At 48.8% G+C, this 19649-nt stretch overlaps 1 protein-coding gene and 1 pseudogene across 1 annotated transcript in view; both read left to right on the forward strand.

The window, feature by feature from the left end:
• Positions 1-19649, forward strand: part of LOC105185233 (zinc finger protein 235) — a 65348-nt gene that overhangs the window by 39247 nt on the left and 6452 nt on the right. Inside the window, exons 2-4 of the mRNA XM_025300947.1 lie at positions 5938-6346; positions 8749-8934; positions 9646-10112. Coding sequence (XP_025156732.1) covers positions 10020-10112 — 93 coding nt within the window. The 5' untranslated portion in view covers positions 5938-6346; positions 8749-8934; positions 9646-10019. The remainder of the gene's footprint in view (positions 1-5937; positions 6347-8748; positions 8935-9645; positions 10113-19649) is intronic.
• On the forward strand, positions 1502-3131 carry LOC105185232 (uncharacterized; annotated as a pseudogene).

Raw genomic sequence — 19649 nt, forward strand, 5'->3', positions numbered from 1 at the left:
ACGTTACAGTGCAATTCCAGTTCTTGCAACACGGATGCTTCTCTCTGCTCGACTAATTCCACCGTACGCGGTTGTTTAATTCCTAACATTACTTGTCAACACCGTTTTATCATAAAGCTCTTTTTGCTCGTATAATTCCGTATATTATCATATTTACCGTACCGTAAAGGAAACATTTACGATGTATCGGATTGATGATTCCTAACTTATGCTGCAGTAAAATGAAAATAATTGGAACGTTGCTTTAAAAATGTGACAGGTAAAAATTTTACCGACTCCTTAACTACTCCTAAAATAATCGAACAATATGATCAAGTAACTCACGAGAAATCCAATTATGGATTTGTTAACATTGACGGATAATAACGAATAATGAAATCCTCGTCTACAAGAGGCTGATACAAGCGCGAGAAATTCGGTGCGATAAAAGAATCCGAATGCGTGTCGGTGTGCAGAAGTTTCGGGAAAGAGAGAGGCACGACTATATCTCCGCCGACGTCGTTTTAGGGGCTGTTACGCTCCCGCGAGGCTGCACAGGGTGCCTTACCCTCTCCGTACAGCTAAATGTCCACGTTCCTCCTACCATTCCGCCCCTCGTCGCGTCGCGTCGCTCGGAAACTCACTCCGCCATTCCTACGCCGGAAAATCCCTCGCGGCGCTCACTCAATCATACGCTATTTGTGCCGCGACGACCACGCAACACACAATCGGCGCAAGAAAAAGGTGTCCATCGGGCAAGAAACCTAGCCTGCCTGGTCCTGGCGTCACTCAAGATCTCACCCCCTTGCCTGTAATCGCGATTTTGCTTCGATCACCACGGGACCACAGATTGGTCGCTGGACAGTTTTGCCGGAGATATCAGTCGGGGCACTTTTTCGTCGAATTATTAACTTCAAGTTACATTTATTAAAATAAGTCTCCAATGTGTCCCAATGTGTTGTTGTATTATTCAACCTGCGTTTGTCAAGCAAACGTCTCATTTTCGTAACTCACCGAGTGTAAAGGAAAAAGTTAAGCCACCGGGCGCGAGCGCTGGTAAATTCCATGCCGTGTGGTCTTATGCAATGTATATTGAGCTCATTAGAGCAACATTATGAGCGAACGTATTATCGCTGGAGTAATATCGTTCCGTGTTCAACGCAATCTGCGAGTCTCTGATGTTTACCTGTTACTAGGAATGATAATTTCTCGCGTAAAAAATATTTATTTTTGCCGTAATCCGACACGCTCGCGCGAAGGAAGCGGAACGCGCTTTGCCGGCTTAAATCTCGTCGAGTCACTACCGTTAAGTACGATTAATTATTTTAAGTTCTCCACTTCGCGAGCATTATGCAGGACCCATTGTCTGCTTTCCGCGATCGCTACGAATCTCGCACGTCCCGCCTGCATCTCGCATATTCGCAAAGCTTTTTTGATACTGTCCGATATGTTCGCGCCTATCCGCGAGCTGCAATTATAATCGATTTTGCAACGCTCAATGCGTGACGCGCCGATGCCAGATATGCGGTACAATAATTTAATAGCCATTTGTTTGACGTCCGCTCGCTGGACGATTCCTGATTATGCAGTTGAGATGATCTCGGTATCGTCCTTAATGGCATACTTTCTTATTGCAGAGGTATAATGACGTTGAAGGTACTTTAATCCTCCGATTATTACAGAGATCTCGTCGCGTTACGCTCGAGAACCTCGTAATATTTTTACGAGTGTCGCGAATGTGCCTCGTATATTACACATTTAGACAACCCTGACAATAATAAGATTTTTAATTTTCTCACCGCGTGAGGAATGTCAAAGAATTAATGCGAGATATCGCGTCGTGTAAAATTGCACGTTGTACGCTAACCGCAGCACATTTATCGTTAGCCCGACCATCCGCTTCTCTCGGTTCTCCCACGAAGCGTCCTCCAGCAACTCCCCGCGACGAACAATGTCTCTGTTTTCCGTTTCTCCCCCGCCGCGGAAACCATTTTTATTCGCCACAGTATGCGCTTCATAATCTTTGTCGACTCCTCGAATGTCAGACTTCTTCTTGCCCTGACCGCACATCCTCCTTCCTCGAACCCGCTCCTGCAACCCCCCTTTGCCGAATGTTGCCTCGCTTTCTTGCCAGAGTTTCTCCTCAGGATAGAGATCGCCTTTGTGCTTCCATCGACCCCGGCTGACAGGTGGAAATGGACGATTAAACGATCGACAAACCCGCCAAGAATTGTCTGGAAGCGTCAGTCAGTACGTCCGCAAAAAGTAGTCGCATTCAAAACGAAGTGTGTTTTCCAATTCGCCGTTTACATCTGCAACGTTAAAAGAATGCTACGAGAGAATGAGATAAACGAGCTACACTTTGTTTGCGACGAACATTGTGAACCAAAAGTTTTTCATCGTAGCGGATGCGTCGACGTTTTTCGAAATTTCTGGCAAGAGAGATTTTAATTATTGGCCCGTTACCAGTTCTCTGATAAAACGCCTTGACAATTATCTGTCTTCTGGATTTATTCAAGTTCCTAATACTGCCAACTATCTATACTATCGCTATACTATCGCTAATGAAAAATAAATTTTCGTTCTGCACAGCACAAGAGCGTCCATTTGAATTTGTAGTACTAATAATTTTACGGTCTAGATATTTCTAGAAACAAAAATTTCGATAAAGAAAGATGCGACAATCTGAAAGAAAAGATCAAGTTTTTTGAACTTGGCCACGTTATCCGCCATAATTATTATTACGATTCTCATGTCATTATGTATTTTCCTTATCCTAGAACGCTCGCATAGGATATCTAGAAAATATATACATCGGTGCAGGAAGAGAAGGCAGGCGAGAGGGCGATGAAAGGAAAAGGGAGGGTTGAGTTCGAAAGAAGAAGAAGGGGGTTGTGGCTAAAAGAGAGGAGCGATTATTTATGGCACGGTTGGATGGTGGTGCGTCCGTGCCATGCATAGACAGCACCTCGTTCCGCTCGGCAAACGAATGGCTCATTTTCTGTCCGCAAGCGTACGGAAATGCCGCTCGAGTGCGGCATTTCTTAATATTCGCCGATATCGGGAGATAACCGTGGTAAGCCGCGTTTCCATAGAAACGTAATGTCGCCGTGTTTCGTGATCGAGCGGTCATGCAACGATCGTGCTCTGCTGGAACGTGGCATCCTGTGTACGAATGCGCGAATTTGCATCCGTTTCACTCGGTATCTGCTGGTAATGTTCATTTTCAACTTAGGCGCAAGATCTGCTCAGGCAAAATATGGAATGGCATCAATCACCTCGTTGCTTCAACGATCGTCATCGACAACGCGCGAGACACGAGAATAAATCATCAGCTCCACGAGAAGAATCAAGACGATTTATCAAAATGGCGCGTACACGAACACAGCCCGTTCCATCACGTTAAATCATACATACGAAGGTTCAGATTTTTGTGGTCAACGGTGACGTAGGAGAGAGAGAGAGAGAGAGAGAGAGAGAGAGAGAGAGAGAGAGAGAGAGAGAGAGAGAGAGAGAGAGAGAGAGCTTGGGAGCCGCGCCGTCATCGTCGTCGTCGCCGTTGTCGTCGTCTTCGTTGGAATGGAGGTAGCTAGCCGGGTTCCTCTTCTGACGGAGTCGTCGGAAAAAGAGAGGAAGGGAGGGAGGACACGGTGGCGGGACGGATGCAGCTTTTCAGAAGAGCTTTTACGAGTCGCATATGTGACCGCCATCTCCTTTATCCCCCGCTTTATATTCCTGGCACCGTGTTACATCCCTCCTACCCTCCGGTCGCCGGCTTCTCCGTACAACCATCACCTCAACCCTCGCACCGCACCGAGTCCGCTCCGTCACGGGGGTAAAGGGTGTCGGGAGGAGCTCTACCACCACCACTAGCACCAGCACCAGCAGCAGCAGCGGCAGCAGCAGCAGCAGCACCAGCACCATCACCATCACCATCACCGCCACCAACAGCCCTAGCCGCGTCGACCCTCGAAAGCTTCGCGAGGAATTCCTTTTTCATATTCACTGGGGAGTGATAGTCCGACGTAACCTAACAAATTTCCAGCCCCAACCCTACGAGATACACCCTCTCAGTCTCGTTCGCCCGAACGCGCATTTAAATCCTCCAAGATCTCACTCAGCTCGCGCGAGAACCGATCCTCTCGCGCTGCTCTTCCCGTCCAGCCCTTCCACCCCCGTTCGCCATTCCACCTTCGACCACCCTACGAAAAGCATGGTCGACCGCCACGACCGCCCAGGGACCGATTCTTCCCACGCACAATTTACAGTTTCACATTTTATTCCCATCGCGCGTTCGACAGCGGGGGGTTGGGGCAAGCGGGGGGGCTCCACCCGGATAAACTCGTTTCTCCCTCCCGGTCGCCAATCATCTTTCCTGCCGGGTTTCTGCGGTTTCTTACGGCGAACGGGGGGGTCTCTGCCCGGAAGTCCGTGGAATTGTTATTTATTATATTGGAATTACATTCGGAGGTGGCTATTCGTTGACCCTTGCGATCACCATAACGGAGAATGTGAGTAATTAGAACATCAAAGTGGTCCAACCGTTACTGTTCTGTATTAGTGAAAGTCAGCGGAATGTGATCAATAGTCGTTCTTAGTTTTAAGAGGGCGAAACTTTACATCAGAGTCGCGTTCGAGATGTCACATTGATCATAACGATCGACCTCGATGAAACTTATGGGCATTTCGTTCAACTATAAATGGATTATTTACGGCTATATAATTACATTAGCATGCTGTTGTGCCTTATTGTACCTTTATGAAGGCTCAATTGAGCGTAACGAGATATTTCCCCGTAATTGAATAATCAGCAGTTAATCAAATGTTAATCAAACGATAACGATCGGACAGGCCATTTATCACGATAAACCGAACGAACGCAGGATAATTATTCACACAGTCATCTGAATAATTGTTGGAAAAATTAATGGAAGATAAAGGAATTGAAAGTTGTCAAACGTATACGATCCTAAAAGTGCTCCATAGCGAGCAATTAAATCAATGATAAGCTCGCTCATGTATTAAAAGGACGCCTGATAAATTCTTTTTTATATATTTGATTACACACAGTCACTTGCAATCGAATCATATCACCTCATCTCCACATGATTAACAATATAACGACATAACGACGACGTAACAATCTAAATTGTGTCACACGACTATTGTATTTGTAACAAATCTGTCCAATTTTTCGCGTCGTGTCGAAACAAGGACTTGACAAACAAACGATAATAATCTATTAACCCATTAAAAACTGGAGTAAAATTATTGCCTCGACGTTATTAACACTATATCATTGCGATTATTGCAGATGTTATCGGGAACCACGACATGAATTACAGAGGATGAATTAAGAGAAGCGGCTTGAAAGCTGTTAGCGTCGTATTTATAGTCCGAGCAGACTATGTGGGCGGTCACTGATCTACGATCGTGACTAATCGATTACTAGATCCGATTAAAATACGTAGTAATTCAATTTTTAACGGTCGGCAACTCCAATCGATCTCGGTTTTCACGCACGATCGCGTTTTTCCTAAATAACTGATTGTCTTTCTTACATGTAACGGTTATGCCATGGTTATGGAAAGGCAGAGAGAGAGAGAGAGAGAGAGAGAGAGAGAGAGAGAGAGAGAGAGAGAGAGAGAGAGAGAGAGAGAGAGAGAAAGAAAGAGAGAGAGAGAGAGAGAGAGAGAGAGAAGTTACATTTTACCGAGATTAGTGAATAGCTATGAATTTACAATAATTTCCCCGTCGACTCGATCGTAGTGCTACCAAAATATCAAACGACGGAGGTCTCTTTGGGACATTTGGAAATTTTTATTTATACCGTACATTAATCTATTCTCCTCCAGCGCGCGATACTTGCTCGAAAGCGCTACGTCTCTTCTCGCTGTCACGACAAAATATAATTATAGCAGCCTAATGGATTAACGTAACATTCGCCTTTATCCGCAGCACGTGCGAACGGCGGCGGCGCGGAAGAAAGCGGCCGGTCGGCGGGACGATAAATTACAGAGAACGAAACGACGGCTGAATCACCGTTCACTCCGAGGAGACATTAAAATGCCGCGTAGCAAAAATCGGACGAAGTGGGAGGCACCGTGCTGCATTTTGCGTCACGGTCACGCAAATCCGCCGTCGATTGGCACGAGTTACGGCGTCGCGAAACGGTTGGCCGCGGACACGTCCGGAAGCCAATGACGGATCGGCACAGCAGAGAAACGGAGCCATTAGCTGAGCGGCGAACAGAAGAAACGACCTCGCGATCGCCGTGACGAGAATCCGCCGTCGGATGTTGATCAACGGCCGATGAATCGGCCGCGATCAATGGAGGCGTACGAGCCGCTCGGCGCGAAATCTTCCGGTGAGTATCGCGCGGCCGGCTGTATGCAAATCGCGGTATGTCAAATTCGCACACGAATGCACCGCGCGCTAGCGCGGTCGAAGAGAAACCCGAGCGCGGTCTTTGTGTGAATCAACGCGCAGCGCGAAACATTTTGATCGTTTTGACCATATCCTCCGTCATTTGCATAATTACAATTTTACGGCGGTATAATTCAGCACGCGGAAACACGCAACACGAGGCGTGGCTAGATGATACATCCAGGTCGCGTTTTCGAGCGGCTATCAAGATCACCCGAGTATCTTAGACGGAAATGTATATCGCTTTTATTGCGGCGTGGCTGATAGTCAGGCGAAATAAAATGTCTGTCATGCACGTCAGTATCGTAATTAAAACAGACACATATGCGCATCTGAAGGAAGCGTTTTCTGCCTTAAGCTTTTTGCTGCACGCTCTCGTGCCTCCGTGAATTAATTTGTACGTTATCTCCGACGGTTGGGAGTGTAGAAATTGATAATGCAAATATACCCGCTGGTAATTTCTTACAACTTCTCCAAACGCGTGTTTAGAGAATTTGACACAGCGAGACGTTACACGCTCGTTGTGTCAGTTTCCGCACGATTCGATGACGCACCACCAATATGTGCAATTTACATAGTTAGACGAGAATCGATGGGATATCTTATCCGACTAATAGACGAGCTCCTAATAGCCCCGACAGTCTTTCATCCGTGACGAACGCAGCTTATCATTATACCCGGCGGCGACGAGATAACAGCACTCGAGCGAGGTAATACGTCGATTCGACACCTAAGCGAGCGCGGCGCGTTAGAGCCGCGACAAAATCGCGCGTCTAATGAACCCCGCGATCATCGAATGAACACAGAAACAGGTTCGACACGTCGGACAAGCGCGCACCATGCTCAATAACGTCTAACGAGCTGCCGCCGCAGCGTTTCCCTGGAAATCGGGGAAATGCACGCTCGAAGGAGCGTTGCACGCGCTCGGATCTCGTTAATGCGAAAGCAATTTATGCCCGGTACACGCTCCCACTCGGTCGATTATATTTATGATTTCCACGTATACGCCTGATTCGCAATACTCTCAACAGCCGGCTGCACCGCGGCGGCGGCGGCGGCGGCGGCGGCGGCGGCAGCGGCGAGTGTTGCGCTCTGGCCGAGCACGAACGATAAGTTAATTAGCGCCGGTGTAACTGGTCCGCGATTAATCGGAACATATCGTATCCGTGTAAATTAGATGGCACGGTGAGCACACGGGGGTTACGGCTACGGCTACGGCGGCGGTGCCGCGGACGGCTACGCCGCGGAAAATGCAATTCGCCGACTCCGCCAGGTTGCACTTTATGGCGTTCGGTGCTTTGGACGTAAGATAAATTATCACGTGCGATAATTGCTGAAACATCGCCACCACAACTGCGGATGATTTCGGCCGTTCATTCGGTCGGCCTTTTTCTCTTTTAATTTATAGAGCGCGAGATCGCTGCTTTATGAGATGGCGAAGATGTCATTCACACGGGGAAAGAGAAGAGAAAGGGATTCTTCTTTACGAGAGAATATTTGACAAGTATAAAACAACTGTGAAACGCTGGAAGAAGGATCCGGTTGATTTTTACTTAAACTTGTGCGTCAAGATGGTATTTATGAAGTAGCGATGAAGACGTTATTTGAAAGTATAAGGATGAAAAGGATAAGAAGAGCTTATGAGAGAAAAATAGGGAGAGAGAGAGAGAGAGAGAGAGAGTATATATATTAATTATAAATTATATATATTACGTCATATAAATATAAAACTGTGTCGAGAGACGTAAGATGCCGGGAGAGAAATATTTTTGTCAGTGTATAATATCATTGCGCTCTTTCACCGTTAAAAGAGACGGCGAGGGACATATCGCTGGCGGTGAGAGACTTTAGAAACTTCCTTAACGATTCTTCCCGAGAGAGTTACTCGCTGTCTACATCCGATACTCCCGCAAACAATATTACATTAGCGACCTGGTCAAACACCTACGACATTTCGGCGACGATGACGAGCTGACGTGCGTTCCGGTTCCTGTTGCCAGCCGCCCTAGCGTTTTCGTCGTCGTCGTTTATCCATATTATCCCGACCGGTCCGTGTACTTTTCCCCGGCACTTTTGTTCGATTAGCGTCTAAAGGAAATTGTGTCGTAGCCGTTCGATGGTGTCGAAGTCAATGCCACGACGCAGCCTCGTGCCGCGTCCACATCGTCAATATATATAGATCGAGCAATTAATTGCGTAAGGCTGCAAATCAAGCCTCTGATGCGGGCAAAAATTTGCCACGATTACACAAACGGCAATCACCGCGCCGCAAAGAGAGGTCTCTCGAACAACGGCAGAAATGATCACATGCAATCGCTCACACACCTCTCGTGTAAATTTCAGACAGTTCAGCCGCGACTGATGACTCACGGCGAGATCGGCCGGCGACACGAAAGATGCCGGCATTATCGGAGAGCGGAGCTACGGCCGAATTAATTTTCACAGACACGAGCAGCTCGATTGCGAGCGCGCGGGCGAAATTAGGTGCCCTCCATTAGAGCGGTCCGGTCCGTTTACATTCACTGTCCGGTAAGTAGCAATAAATATTTGTTGGGCGACTGCCGAACGCGATTATTAGGTAACACATGGCCCCCGGACGTGCCTCCGTTGCTCGCTTTAAGTGTTCGCCTGCACGTTATACGGCCATTCCTCCGACTGCTCTTGCATTATTGATTCATTGCCCTCGGCATTATTCGAGTGTTCGCGTCATATCCGGCTGCTTGTTGCAGCGCCGATTAATCGGGAGGATACGTGAGAAATAATCGTGTTACACGAGAGACGACATGCATTCTCATAAGATGCCCTCTGTCCCTCCTGCAGCGGATTAATTAGAATTAACCGCGTGACTCATTGCGCTTCTGCGTACCAAAGCGCAAGGTATACATCGGCGTGCGCGATCGATCACCGAGCACAACGAGGATGCCGAGTCGTGTTTTGCGTTGCGAAGTATCTTTGTACAATATCGATGATTAGCAGAGTGTAACACCTGCTGTAGAATTCGAATGATTGAACCACTCCAAACATCTTCTAGACAACTTTGACTTCTTGTTGCTTTATCGATCACAAATTCAAAGTGAAAGTGAATCGGTTGTCAATCAAGTAACCATCATCGTTACTTACAATCCTTCGTTAAATTTCCAACGTCGACTTCCGTACATTTCCTCCGCGACAGGCGATTTACCGCGAAGCAGGCGGAAATCCGAATATTGAACTTTTCGACTGATCTCGATTGATTTTCAGTTGCAGAGTACACCCCCACACGAGACTCCTGCGAGACCGTGCAAATTTGCGAGTGTGACCGCCTGTGATGTCCCATCCGCACGGCGCGGCGGAGCCTCTCGTGCGATCGTCGCGTTTCAACGAGGAATCGCACGCAACAAGAAGCCGGAAAGCCGCGGTGGTCGGCGGCCGTCATTGATCTCCCGTTAGAATCGGATCACTTCGATGTAACAAGATAAATAGTCAGCGGGACACCGTCGGTGGTCGAGGGTGCGGATCGCGGAGTCATGCTGACTGTGTATCTGATCGGAGAAACGAGTACGCGCACGCTCGCCTGGCGGATAACTTAACGTGTTGTATGCCGCGGAGGTTCCCCGGCTGTACAACACAAGCTGATGGGACACTTTTCGATCGCACACAGTCGGCACGGCCGGCCGACCGCTGGAGAGTCGCCGATCATTCGCCCTCGCGTCGGAGCGCAGGCTCGAGTATGTGGCAGCGGTAATGCTTTCCTCGTCATACGTAATCGACATGGTTTCGCGTAAACGAATCGGCAAGCGTGCACGACCGCCGCGGTTCACGCAACCGCGCGAGGAAACAACGAGCGAGCTGGTTCCATCAGCTTGTGGAAGCGCGCATCGATGCTGCAACGTTGATCTTCCGATTCGTTCGGCCGATCGCGCTCGTCGTCTAATCGCCGATCTCACGATCTAACGACAAATTCTCGCTTTAACGTTTCCCATGGCACGCTCCGCCGGGGATGCCCCGGCTTCCCGAACCGAGCGCGAGCCCGATCGGCTTTTTGCCGAGCTCGGGCCGCTTCTTGCACGATCATCGGGACTTTCGTCACGGCAACACCCGGGGCACGTGACGCCGTGAACACGGTGTTACAGGTGTTCGGCCGGTTCGCAGTCTCCGCTCCGGTGACATCCTTTCGAATCGCTTCGTCAGACTTTCCCTCTCCCGGCTCGTCCTTTCGCCGCGGTGTGTTTCCTTCGCCACCCGCGAGTGAGAAATAGTTACGTTCTCTGGGAAAATGTCAACCGATCGCGCGCGCGCGCGCGCACTCGCGCTCGCTCTCTCGCGCGCGCGCGCGCGTCCGCGCGCACGAGGCAGCCGCGCTACGTCGACCGGTTCGTTCTACTTGGAGAGCCGCCTCGTCGCCACCCGCCATCCTCGTTTCTTCGCCGCTCGCTGCGGCATTGCGCGCGTTTTTGCCGGTATCCTGTCGGTATCCTGCGGCCAAAGACGAGCAATAACTTCGTTAACTGTTTTTACTCGGCATGCAGAATCGGAGGTTTCCGGAAGCGCTTCGACGATAGAACGTTTTAAAAGTGGGCTTTTTGCTGTCACCGCGTGCCCTCTGAGAGAGCGCTGTTATCGGACGACCGTCGCGGTCGCGACGCCGTTTCAATTGTCCGCCGAAACGTCCGGACCACTTGTTCCCTGTTCCATTTCAATGCGTAATGATACATTCGGCTGCGAGAGATATCGAGACACAGCGATCGAAAAGTCGGCAACCGGCGTGTGTGTTACTGCTGCTCGCACACTGCGGGTGCGGGCGCAAGAAGCAGTCGATTTGAAGAAAAACATCGAGACTAAGTGGTTTTTGCAGACGAAGAGGGCGATTGTACTATCCGGCTCGTTACAAACGCGGCCGCGATTACAAGTGGTCCGGATGGCAAAAAGTGCGCTAGTGAAACAAGCGAAGTGTGATCGCTTACGTGCGAGAGGGCGGGCATAAGCGATGAAAGGGGTGGTCGAATGGTATTGGCGAAGAGCTCGTCTGCTCGGCGAACCGTGGATTAAGATAAACCCTTCATCGGTTTCTTGTCGAACGATTCCTCTCGTCCTTTTGTCGGCGCAAGATAACGGTGGCTTAAAGTACTTTCCGTCCCCGCGCGGAAATTATTTAACGCCGCTATATCCGCCCCGCGCGCGCATGCGGCGCGAGGAAGGTTTCCAGCGCGATAGGAAACAGTAGAAAGCGCTGCGGAGGAAGGAGAGGAAATAAGCGCGGGAGAAGCAAGCTCGAAATTTACATCGCCAGTGGGCGGGGGGGGGGGAGGGGGAACAAAATCAGCCACACGTGACGCAGGGAAAAGTGGATCTCGCCGATGCTCACGCATGATGTTTAGAAAAGTCTGATATCTCTGGCAGTATGATTTATGCGTTTTAATTGCCGACTCAATGAATACGAAGTGATCTCAACACGCGGCCAAATATGGAAGACTAGGAAGATTTCCGAGAGAGAGGAATAGGAACGCGCCTCGCTGATTATTTCAACCGAGCTCTCCTCTCGCAAAATGCGAAGAAAATACACGTGTCTTTTTGTAATTGATCATTCATAAATACCATTAGATATATTTACGAATATTATTAGAGTCTTTCGATCGAAGAGCGAAATGTTTCACACGAGGAAATATTTCGATGTAGACGCGAATGGTGCATCGTTGCGAGCGGCTCGCTATTTCTCCTTTAATTTCACGCCAGTACGTGCTGCCGTGTAGAGGTGGATTTACGGCACGTTTCGTGGCGGTTTCTCTCGTTTTTTCCTCTTTTCTTCTTTTTTTTTTTCTTCATCTTGGCCGCGATGCGTAAGACGGTGAGAACGCGAATTGGCTTCGCGTTGTCGAACAACTCGCTCGGCCGCGGATTCTCTCGTACACGTTTAGCAACAGCGCTCATTAGAGTCGTCATAAATATGTAAGATGGTACATACCGCGGCGAATTGTGAAGATTCCCGCTCCATTTTTCATGGATCTGCATTATTTTACACCCGCTAAGATCAACGATCGCGTCGTAAAGTTACAGTTACATGACATTTTTTTCCGCCGAATTGCTGCAGCGTGTAAAGAGCGTACGCGCCTCAAACTTTCAGCCGGAGCGCGAGTGCAGGCTCGAAAATTTGATGACTTTTTAAAATTTTGCATTGATTTTAAGGACGAAAGGTCAAATGTCTCGATATCGTAAATATTCTCCGCTGAATACTCTGTTAATGTTTGCTCGCCGTCGCCTAGTAGTTATTGCTGCATTTCTCGACTATTATCTTATCCGTAATGATAACTTTGTCGCAACTATTGGGTTGCAAAAACATAAATTACCGAGCGCACGCTTATCGGTAATTTTTTGCCAAGAACGATTAGATTGATTTCGTTCATTGGATAATAAAATTAATCTTAATAATATCGTCGAGTGTATTAAACAAGCATTTCTTATCTGAAGATTTTTCGATAGCGAATTATCCGTAGTTTTCTATTTCTGTCGTCTTCGCGCGGAGGAATATTCCATAGCTGCATTTGAGGTGAACCGGCAGATCGACAACGTCATCGATTGTAATGCAGCAACGTCTGATTGCAACAATTATCGCTGTGATATCGCTGTTGGAATCGCAGTTATATCGTTGATCGACGCGAGATTGGAAATCAAATTTCTTTCCTCCCAATCTTATATTATTTTCATCGATCCTCACTCTTCTTCGAACGAACACACACACACACACACATACTTGCACACCACACACACACACACGCGCGCGCGCGCGCGCAAGCGAACGATATTATTACGCTCCAGAAGCAATTTAGGCTGTATACATCCCTAAGTTCGCCGGGGTGCCGTTGAAAAGTTTACCGATCCAGAAGCGCATCCGACGCCGACAGCGACGGCGGCGGCGGCGGCGGCGGCGACGGCGGAGCGCTTCCTCCAGTGAAGTTCCAGCAGGGTTTGATATCCCCCGCGAGCTACCCTTACATACATCCATACTGGGTGTTCCAGAAGTATCAACATTTCTTTCATCTACGACTTCTTGAACTGGACGTCGTATTTCCTCGCATAGTCGTCCGTCGTAAACATCTTGGCGAGACTAATTAACGCCCAGCCGCGACGCGTTAAATCGTCAAATCCCCAAACCCGCGAATGAGTCTTCGTTTGCGCTCCTGCGTTCTTAATGTTCGCCGCAACCTTATCGTCGTCGGGCACTTGTCCGGCCGACGCCTCAATTCACGCCCTGACAGAGTCAGTTTCCGCTAGCGAGCGAGTGTCGCTCCCAGCGCGCCACCCCTTGTGTTCACCGAGTGGTTATTGCTCGCCGGTGCACGAAGACTCATATTTTCCCGAATCGTTTTGTTTCTCGAGACGGTGTCTCCCGGAGAAGAGAGAGCGGTGGCACGGGTGGTCGAGGGTCTCGGTTAGGTAGGTCCGACGTTATACGTGTTTGACGGCGGAAGCTACGATATTATGGCCCGTTTAGCCCGTCTCCGAGCGCGACTCACCTCCTCTCCCGTCTTCTTCACCGTCGGTGAAGCTTCAGCCCCGAGAGCAGCCCGGTTCGGGTCGCGGGACTGGTCGAGTCCGTGGACACGAGCATTACGGACGGGATCAGCGGCTCGGTTTTCTGCCCGTTTGAGAAGCGCCGTGTTTGCCGGGCGTCGAAGGGCATCCGCGCAACCTGTCCGACGGGATGCTACCGCGAGCGACAGCCACGACGTTCGCGTCTCCACCGTCGACCGCGGGTGGGGAGAAAACTCATCGCCGATCGGCGGATCCGTCAAGCGAATTTCGATGTCGAGATTATTTATGGGATAGATGTCGACGGCGTCGTCGCTTCGATGGAATCTCGCGGCGCACCTCGGGACGTCGCGAGAATTGAGCTGGCTGGGAATACGATTCTTTACGCAGATTGCGTTCCTCGCGGAACTAACGCGCCGACGATGATTCGCTCGTCCATCTCGGGACCGGCGAGGTTATTGCGATTGGCTTGGAAGTGTCATTAAAATTGTCCTTCCCGGAATGATGTTCGGGAGACGTTCAAACTCGACTTTTTCACTCGCCGGCATTTTTGCGCTTCGACCGCTGCTGCCAAGAGCCGTCGGTTAATTTACAAACCGGTCGCGCGATTCCTTGTTATGGAAATACAGTAACTTCGATAACCCGACAGAACTTTGCGACTCCGCAGCCGTCGAGACGATTTGTTCCCTCCGCGCGGACGCATCGGCGCATGATGAAAACGCGAGGCGGATTCCAGGCGCGAAAGAAACTCGCCGCTTTTCCACGGATCGATCGATCAATATTCAACGTGCATGTTAATGCTCGATTAAGAGCCGTGCGGACGGATTCTCGCGGTCGTATCCTTGCATACGTGACATGCCGGGTAGGTCGCTTTTTCTATAGGTTTTGTAATAGCCGCGTCCGCGAGGCAGTCTCATTCGTATGCGGCGTGCGTGGCCGCGGAGGGGCTTATAAGTAACGCAGTAATGACATACCCTGTCATGGCGCGGGACAGTTTTCTCGGCTGCTCATTGTGTCGTTAAACGGCCGCGCGCTGCGAATCGCGCGCAAGCTGATTTATCGTCGCCATCAGGGAAATTCCGTCATGATCCTCTCCGGACCCCGCCCCAATCCCTCTCCCGGGTCTTTTTCCGCGTATCTGTGCGTATTTACGCCCGAGAAAACTGGTGCGGTACAATAATTCTTCGCGGAAAGCACACTGCGATTTTCATCGACCTGCTGACGCTCATTCCCGATGTCGCTACGAGCATTGCAAATAATCGGTTCCTTCATTTTTTTCGCTGCACATGAGATACGAAAGTTGTCTAAGAGCTTCCCTCTTCCCGGTTAAGCTTTTATCCTCTTTTGCGAAATTTAGAAAGCAAACATTGTTCACCGGATCTGTAAAATCGGAGAGTCATCTTCATACGATCGACGTTTAGTCGTTCCGTTCTATTACGCCGTAGTAGAATTATCTAGGTTTATCGATAGCGCCGATAAAATACATCGCCACTCGATAAACTAACGCTCACGCGGAATAAAAAGCGTCGTGTATTTGCCTGTATGTGGATGTGCAAGCATTTGCTCGATCTTAATATCTTCCGCGTTTGTTTATTCAATTCCACCGGTCGGATAAGAGCGATAGCGTTTTCTTCTTTCTCCGACTATTTTTTCCAACACTTCGCGCTGTTAATATATAAACCTTCGAATAATATCAGATAAGGCACCATTTATCAGGCGAAGTAAATTACCTTGCTTCTACAAATTTTTTCCGATGTTTAATATACATCGTACGTATTCTTAATACTTTGTGACGCTTGTTATTTGCTCTTATCTTCGCAAATATAGGAGTGGATGATAAAATGTAAACTTTGAAAATGCAACGTTAATTAAATTACCACCTTGCGACTGCTTGCTACATTACGCTCATTTCTCTTGAACGAGTGAGAAAATCGTCTAATTACGTAAAAAGTACACGGAGGAAAATGTTTGGTCGAATGAAACAATTTTCTCATGAAATATAAACGAAGTATAATTCGGAGATTCCAATTGAAATTATCAAAGTTTAGTCTAACATTATCAAGCTTTCTGATTAACTTAAACAGGATTCTAATACATTACATAATACATAATGTATTTTCAATCGCAGTTTTTTAATCGTTTACATATTTCACGTTTATTTCAAGATTGTTTTATTCAACCAAATATTTCTCTGCGTGTGTGTGTTTATCGTAATAGTAATAAATTAGTAGTAAATTAGTATAATATCAAAATGAATAAGTAGAATGAAAAGAATTCCACATGGACGTTGGCAATAAGTGATACACGTTGTATCTCTCGAGCCGCGTGCAACATCACATCGTCGAGCTCTCGCAAACATTAAAAAAAACCACGCCCTGTCGTGCGTCATGATTGATCGCGAGTTAAACACACGCGCAACACATGCCCTTCGCAATGCAGGCGTTAATTCACGACGTACCGTCCGTCGTAAGAAAATTGTACGAGACGCAAAACGGCTGTACGATGCGTCCAATTAGAAGAACCTATAAGCGCCTTCTTCTTTTTCCCTATCCTCCCTTTCCCCTCCCTTTCTCCCGCTCTCTCGCTCTCCTCCCCCCCTCCCCTCTATATAAAACGCCCGCATATCTCGTATCCTTAATTAATCACGAATATTTATTGCGTCTTCTCATGCACACGGGCATAGCGCGAGAGGCAATTAGCGAAATGATTGCATGAAAAAATAAATACGATTTCTTTAGCCGCTCTCGAGCGCCGGTATCCGCATCGGCGTCGTCTCGCTGAAGGCGCTCTCAGACACCGCCTGGATATATCCTCGCCATAATTAGTTCATTAATGCTAGATACGTTGCGCGTATTCAATTTCCCGATATTATCCGCACGGCAACTCGTGCGCGCTCGCGGACACGCTCCTTTACGCAGGCGCCTCTCCAGCGCGCATCCATCACGTCAGAGATTAAACTCCGGCAGGTGGTCCGATGCATGAACAATATCGCTTATTATCCAATAATTCTCTGCGCGTGCGATATGTAATGCGGCGTGCCGCGTTCTACCGCGGCAAGTAACTCGAAGACGCTCTGTAAATTATCGTTTAATTCGCTTCCTAGATTTCCTAAAATTCTCCGTTGCTCATCATCTCAGTCATCAGTATCGACAACCGGATTTTGTGCGGAGCAACAACGTTTGTCTTCGCGATTGAAAAGGAGCGTGACCAATTTCTCGCGCGATATCCGCTCATGATGCACGATCTGGCGCATTGTTTGATTCATAAAATAATCTCTTTATATTGTTGCGCACTATTGAAGTTTTGCGTTCAATGATGTCGCGCCACTTCCAAGCTTACGACGAGAACGACAAGATTCGTCAGAACATCCCGTTGAAGAGGCTATCCCTCTCAATCGCGATTTACAACTGCAATTCGGAATTATTGAGTCCGACGTCGCTCGTGGACGCTCGACGGCGGGGGGGGGGGGTGGCAGGTGGGACAGGTAAACTCTGTGCAAAAGCCGCGGCCGAGAAAAACACGATTCGACCGATAAATCAGGCGTATGGCATTTCTAAGATAGCCCGCTACCTGAAAGCCATTACGATGTCAAAGTAATTCCCAACTAAGTAAGTAAAGCGATAAATACATAATGCATCCGTCGAGTTTCCCACACGCGCCCGCTCGCCCGTACGCGCGCCCCGTCTCTCTTCCTCTTTCTCTTTGCCCAACCGTGGCGAGTGCGGTCGCAAGTCTCGCCGCAGTTCCATGAAACAATGCATCAGAGCGATCGCGCATGATGCGCTGAGCGTCGCGGATTTATTTGCGCGATCGACGGCGATCGTTCTCGTGAGGAGGAGCGCTGGCGAGCTTTTTGCGCGGCGCGCGCCTCGTCAGGCAGGACACGCGGGGATGCAAAGTCGAGGTCGCAGGAGAATTGAACAGCGGGGAAAACTGCCGTGGGAAAGCCGCGGAAAAGCGCGACGCCTTCGTGCGCTACGCGTGCGAAATGGGTCGTTCGGCGACGAATCCGATGTCGCGATACGCGTCAGATCAGAGAGAGAGAGAGAGAGAGAGAGAGAGAATGAGATGCCGCTTGTGCCGATCGAGTTTAATGAATGATAACAGCAACAATGAGAGACCGTGCATGCGTCCGACGGAGCGCGCAAGTCCAGCCGAGTCTGACCACAGCGGAGGAGTTTCCACTTTCCGGTCGCGTGTGCGACGACGAACGCGCGGCGGCGAGGGAAAACGACCATGGGGACGGAAGTGAGCAGCCTCCGCTTTCGTTCGTGACACCCGGTACAGATCGCGAGATTTACAAAACGGCCTTCCGTCTGGTTTATCTCGTATATCGATAAACACGGGGCGAGATTCACCTCGCTCGATACCTTCGTTCGACATTTATCCTCAATACTTCTAAATCGCGGCTGTCGTTTTCTTCGCTACCCGAGCGTCGCGATACCAACGGTATCATATGTGTTGTCACGGTGTATACGCAATTAACGGGATAGCTCGTTAATTATATTGTATTTTTAATCATACCTATACAAAGTATCTGGCAATTAGAAGAAACGCCTCGCGAGAAACGCCGAGTGATATATGCGTACACTTACGTACGACGGTGATGAATTCCAACTGATTACATACGCGCGCGCACGCGCATAATTTGGAATATAGAAATATGCCGTATAATCAGGGCTTCGTTGATTGAATCTAATTGTTCAGTCAGCGGCAGATGAAAACGCACAGGCGTGAGCAGCGAGCGGGGAGGGATCATCAACCGAGCCGCTTCCTATGCCGGCGCGAGAATTATTCGATGCGCGCGATGCTTCCTCCTGGCTTTTCCGAGTGTACAAACGGAAGAAGCGCGCAACGCGCGTTTCCTCTAATCTCATTCAATTACACTGTTCTATGCAAACAGTCAGCAAGTCAGTCTCGCTAGTAGCCGCTTATTACGCCGGATAAAACTCGCGGCACGGCCGGGTCCCGTGCTCTCGTCTTCGCAACGTACATATTCCTCGCGCAATCGACGATATAAATATATACACTTGACTGCGCGATCTCGTGACGAATTTTTAAAGATCCCGCGCGCACGCGTCTTATCTCGCCGCGGCGTTTCCCACTTTAATTAGCCGCACAACTGCATATCGGTGTAGAAACGCGTTGCGCGTTGCGGGCGTTGCGTTCGCCGACCGTTCGCCGAGGCTGTCGATAATCGCACGGCGTTCGGTAATGTGCAGCGCGCGGACGTATCTCTTCGCATCTTTCCGACCATTCGTTAATTTCAAGAGCGCAACGACGCGCCCTCCTCTGATTATCTTCTCTTTCGGCTTATACATATTTACTCTGAGCCGTAGCATAACTTACGCTTCGCTGCTATTATGCTCATTATTCACGCGGTAATAAAATATCGCACTGCGTTCTTAGTAACTTTTGTAATTAATCCACGTGAGGTCTTAACATAGGTATCTCCGACCAGTAGGAATAGGTAACTTAATGGCGTACTGATTTCATAATTGGATCTCCGCTCGTAATTGGATTAATAATTCGAGTAAATTAGTATCGAAGTCGTCCAATTAGTATAAAGTGATAAAAACTCGGCGTGCGATGCATTTCCTCCCGTCTCGCCGTTTTTTAAGTATCCTTACGAACATTTCGGCGCACAGGGAAAAGAGATTATCAACGCCGAGTTCAGTAACATCGCTTTGGTATGAAGCGGAAATAATAGAAAGGCAATCATTCAAATACATATAAAA

Source organism: Harpegnathos saltator, unplaced genomic scaffold (assembly GCF_003227715.2).
Source record: "Harpegnathos saltator strain DR-91 unplaced genomic scaffold, Hsal_v8.6 scaffold391, whole genome shotgun sequence".
NCBI lineage: Eukaryota > Metazoa > Arthropoda > Insecta > Hymenoptera > Formicidae > Harpegnathos > Harpegnathos saltator.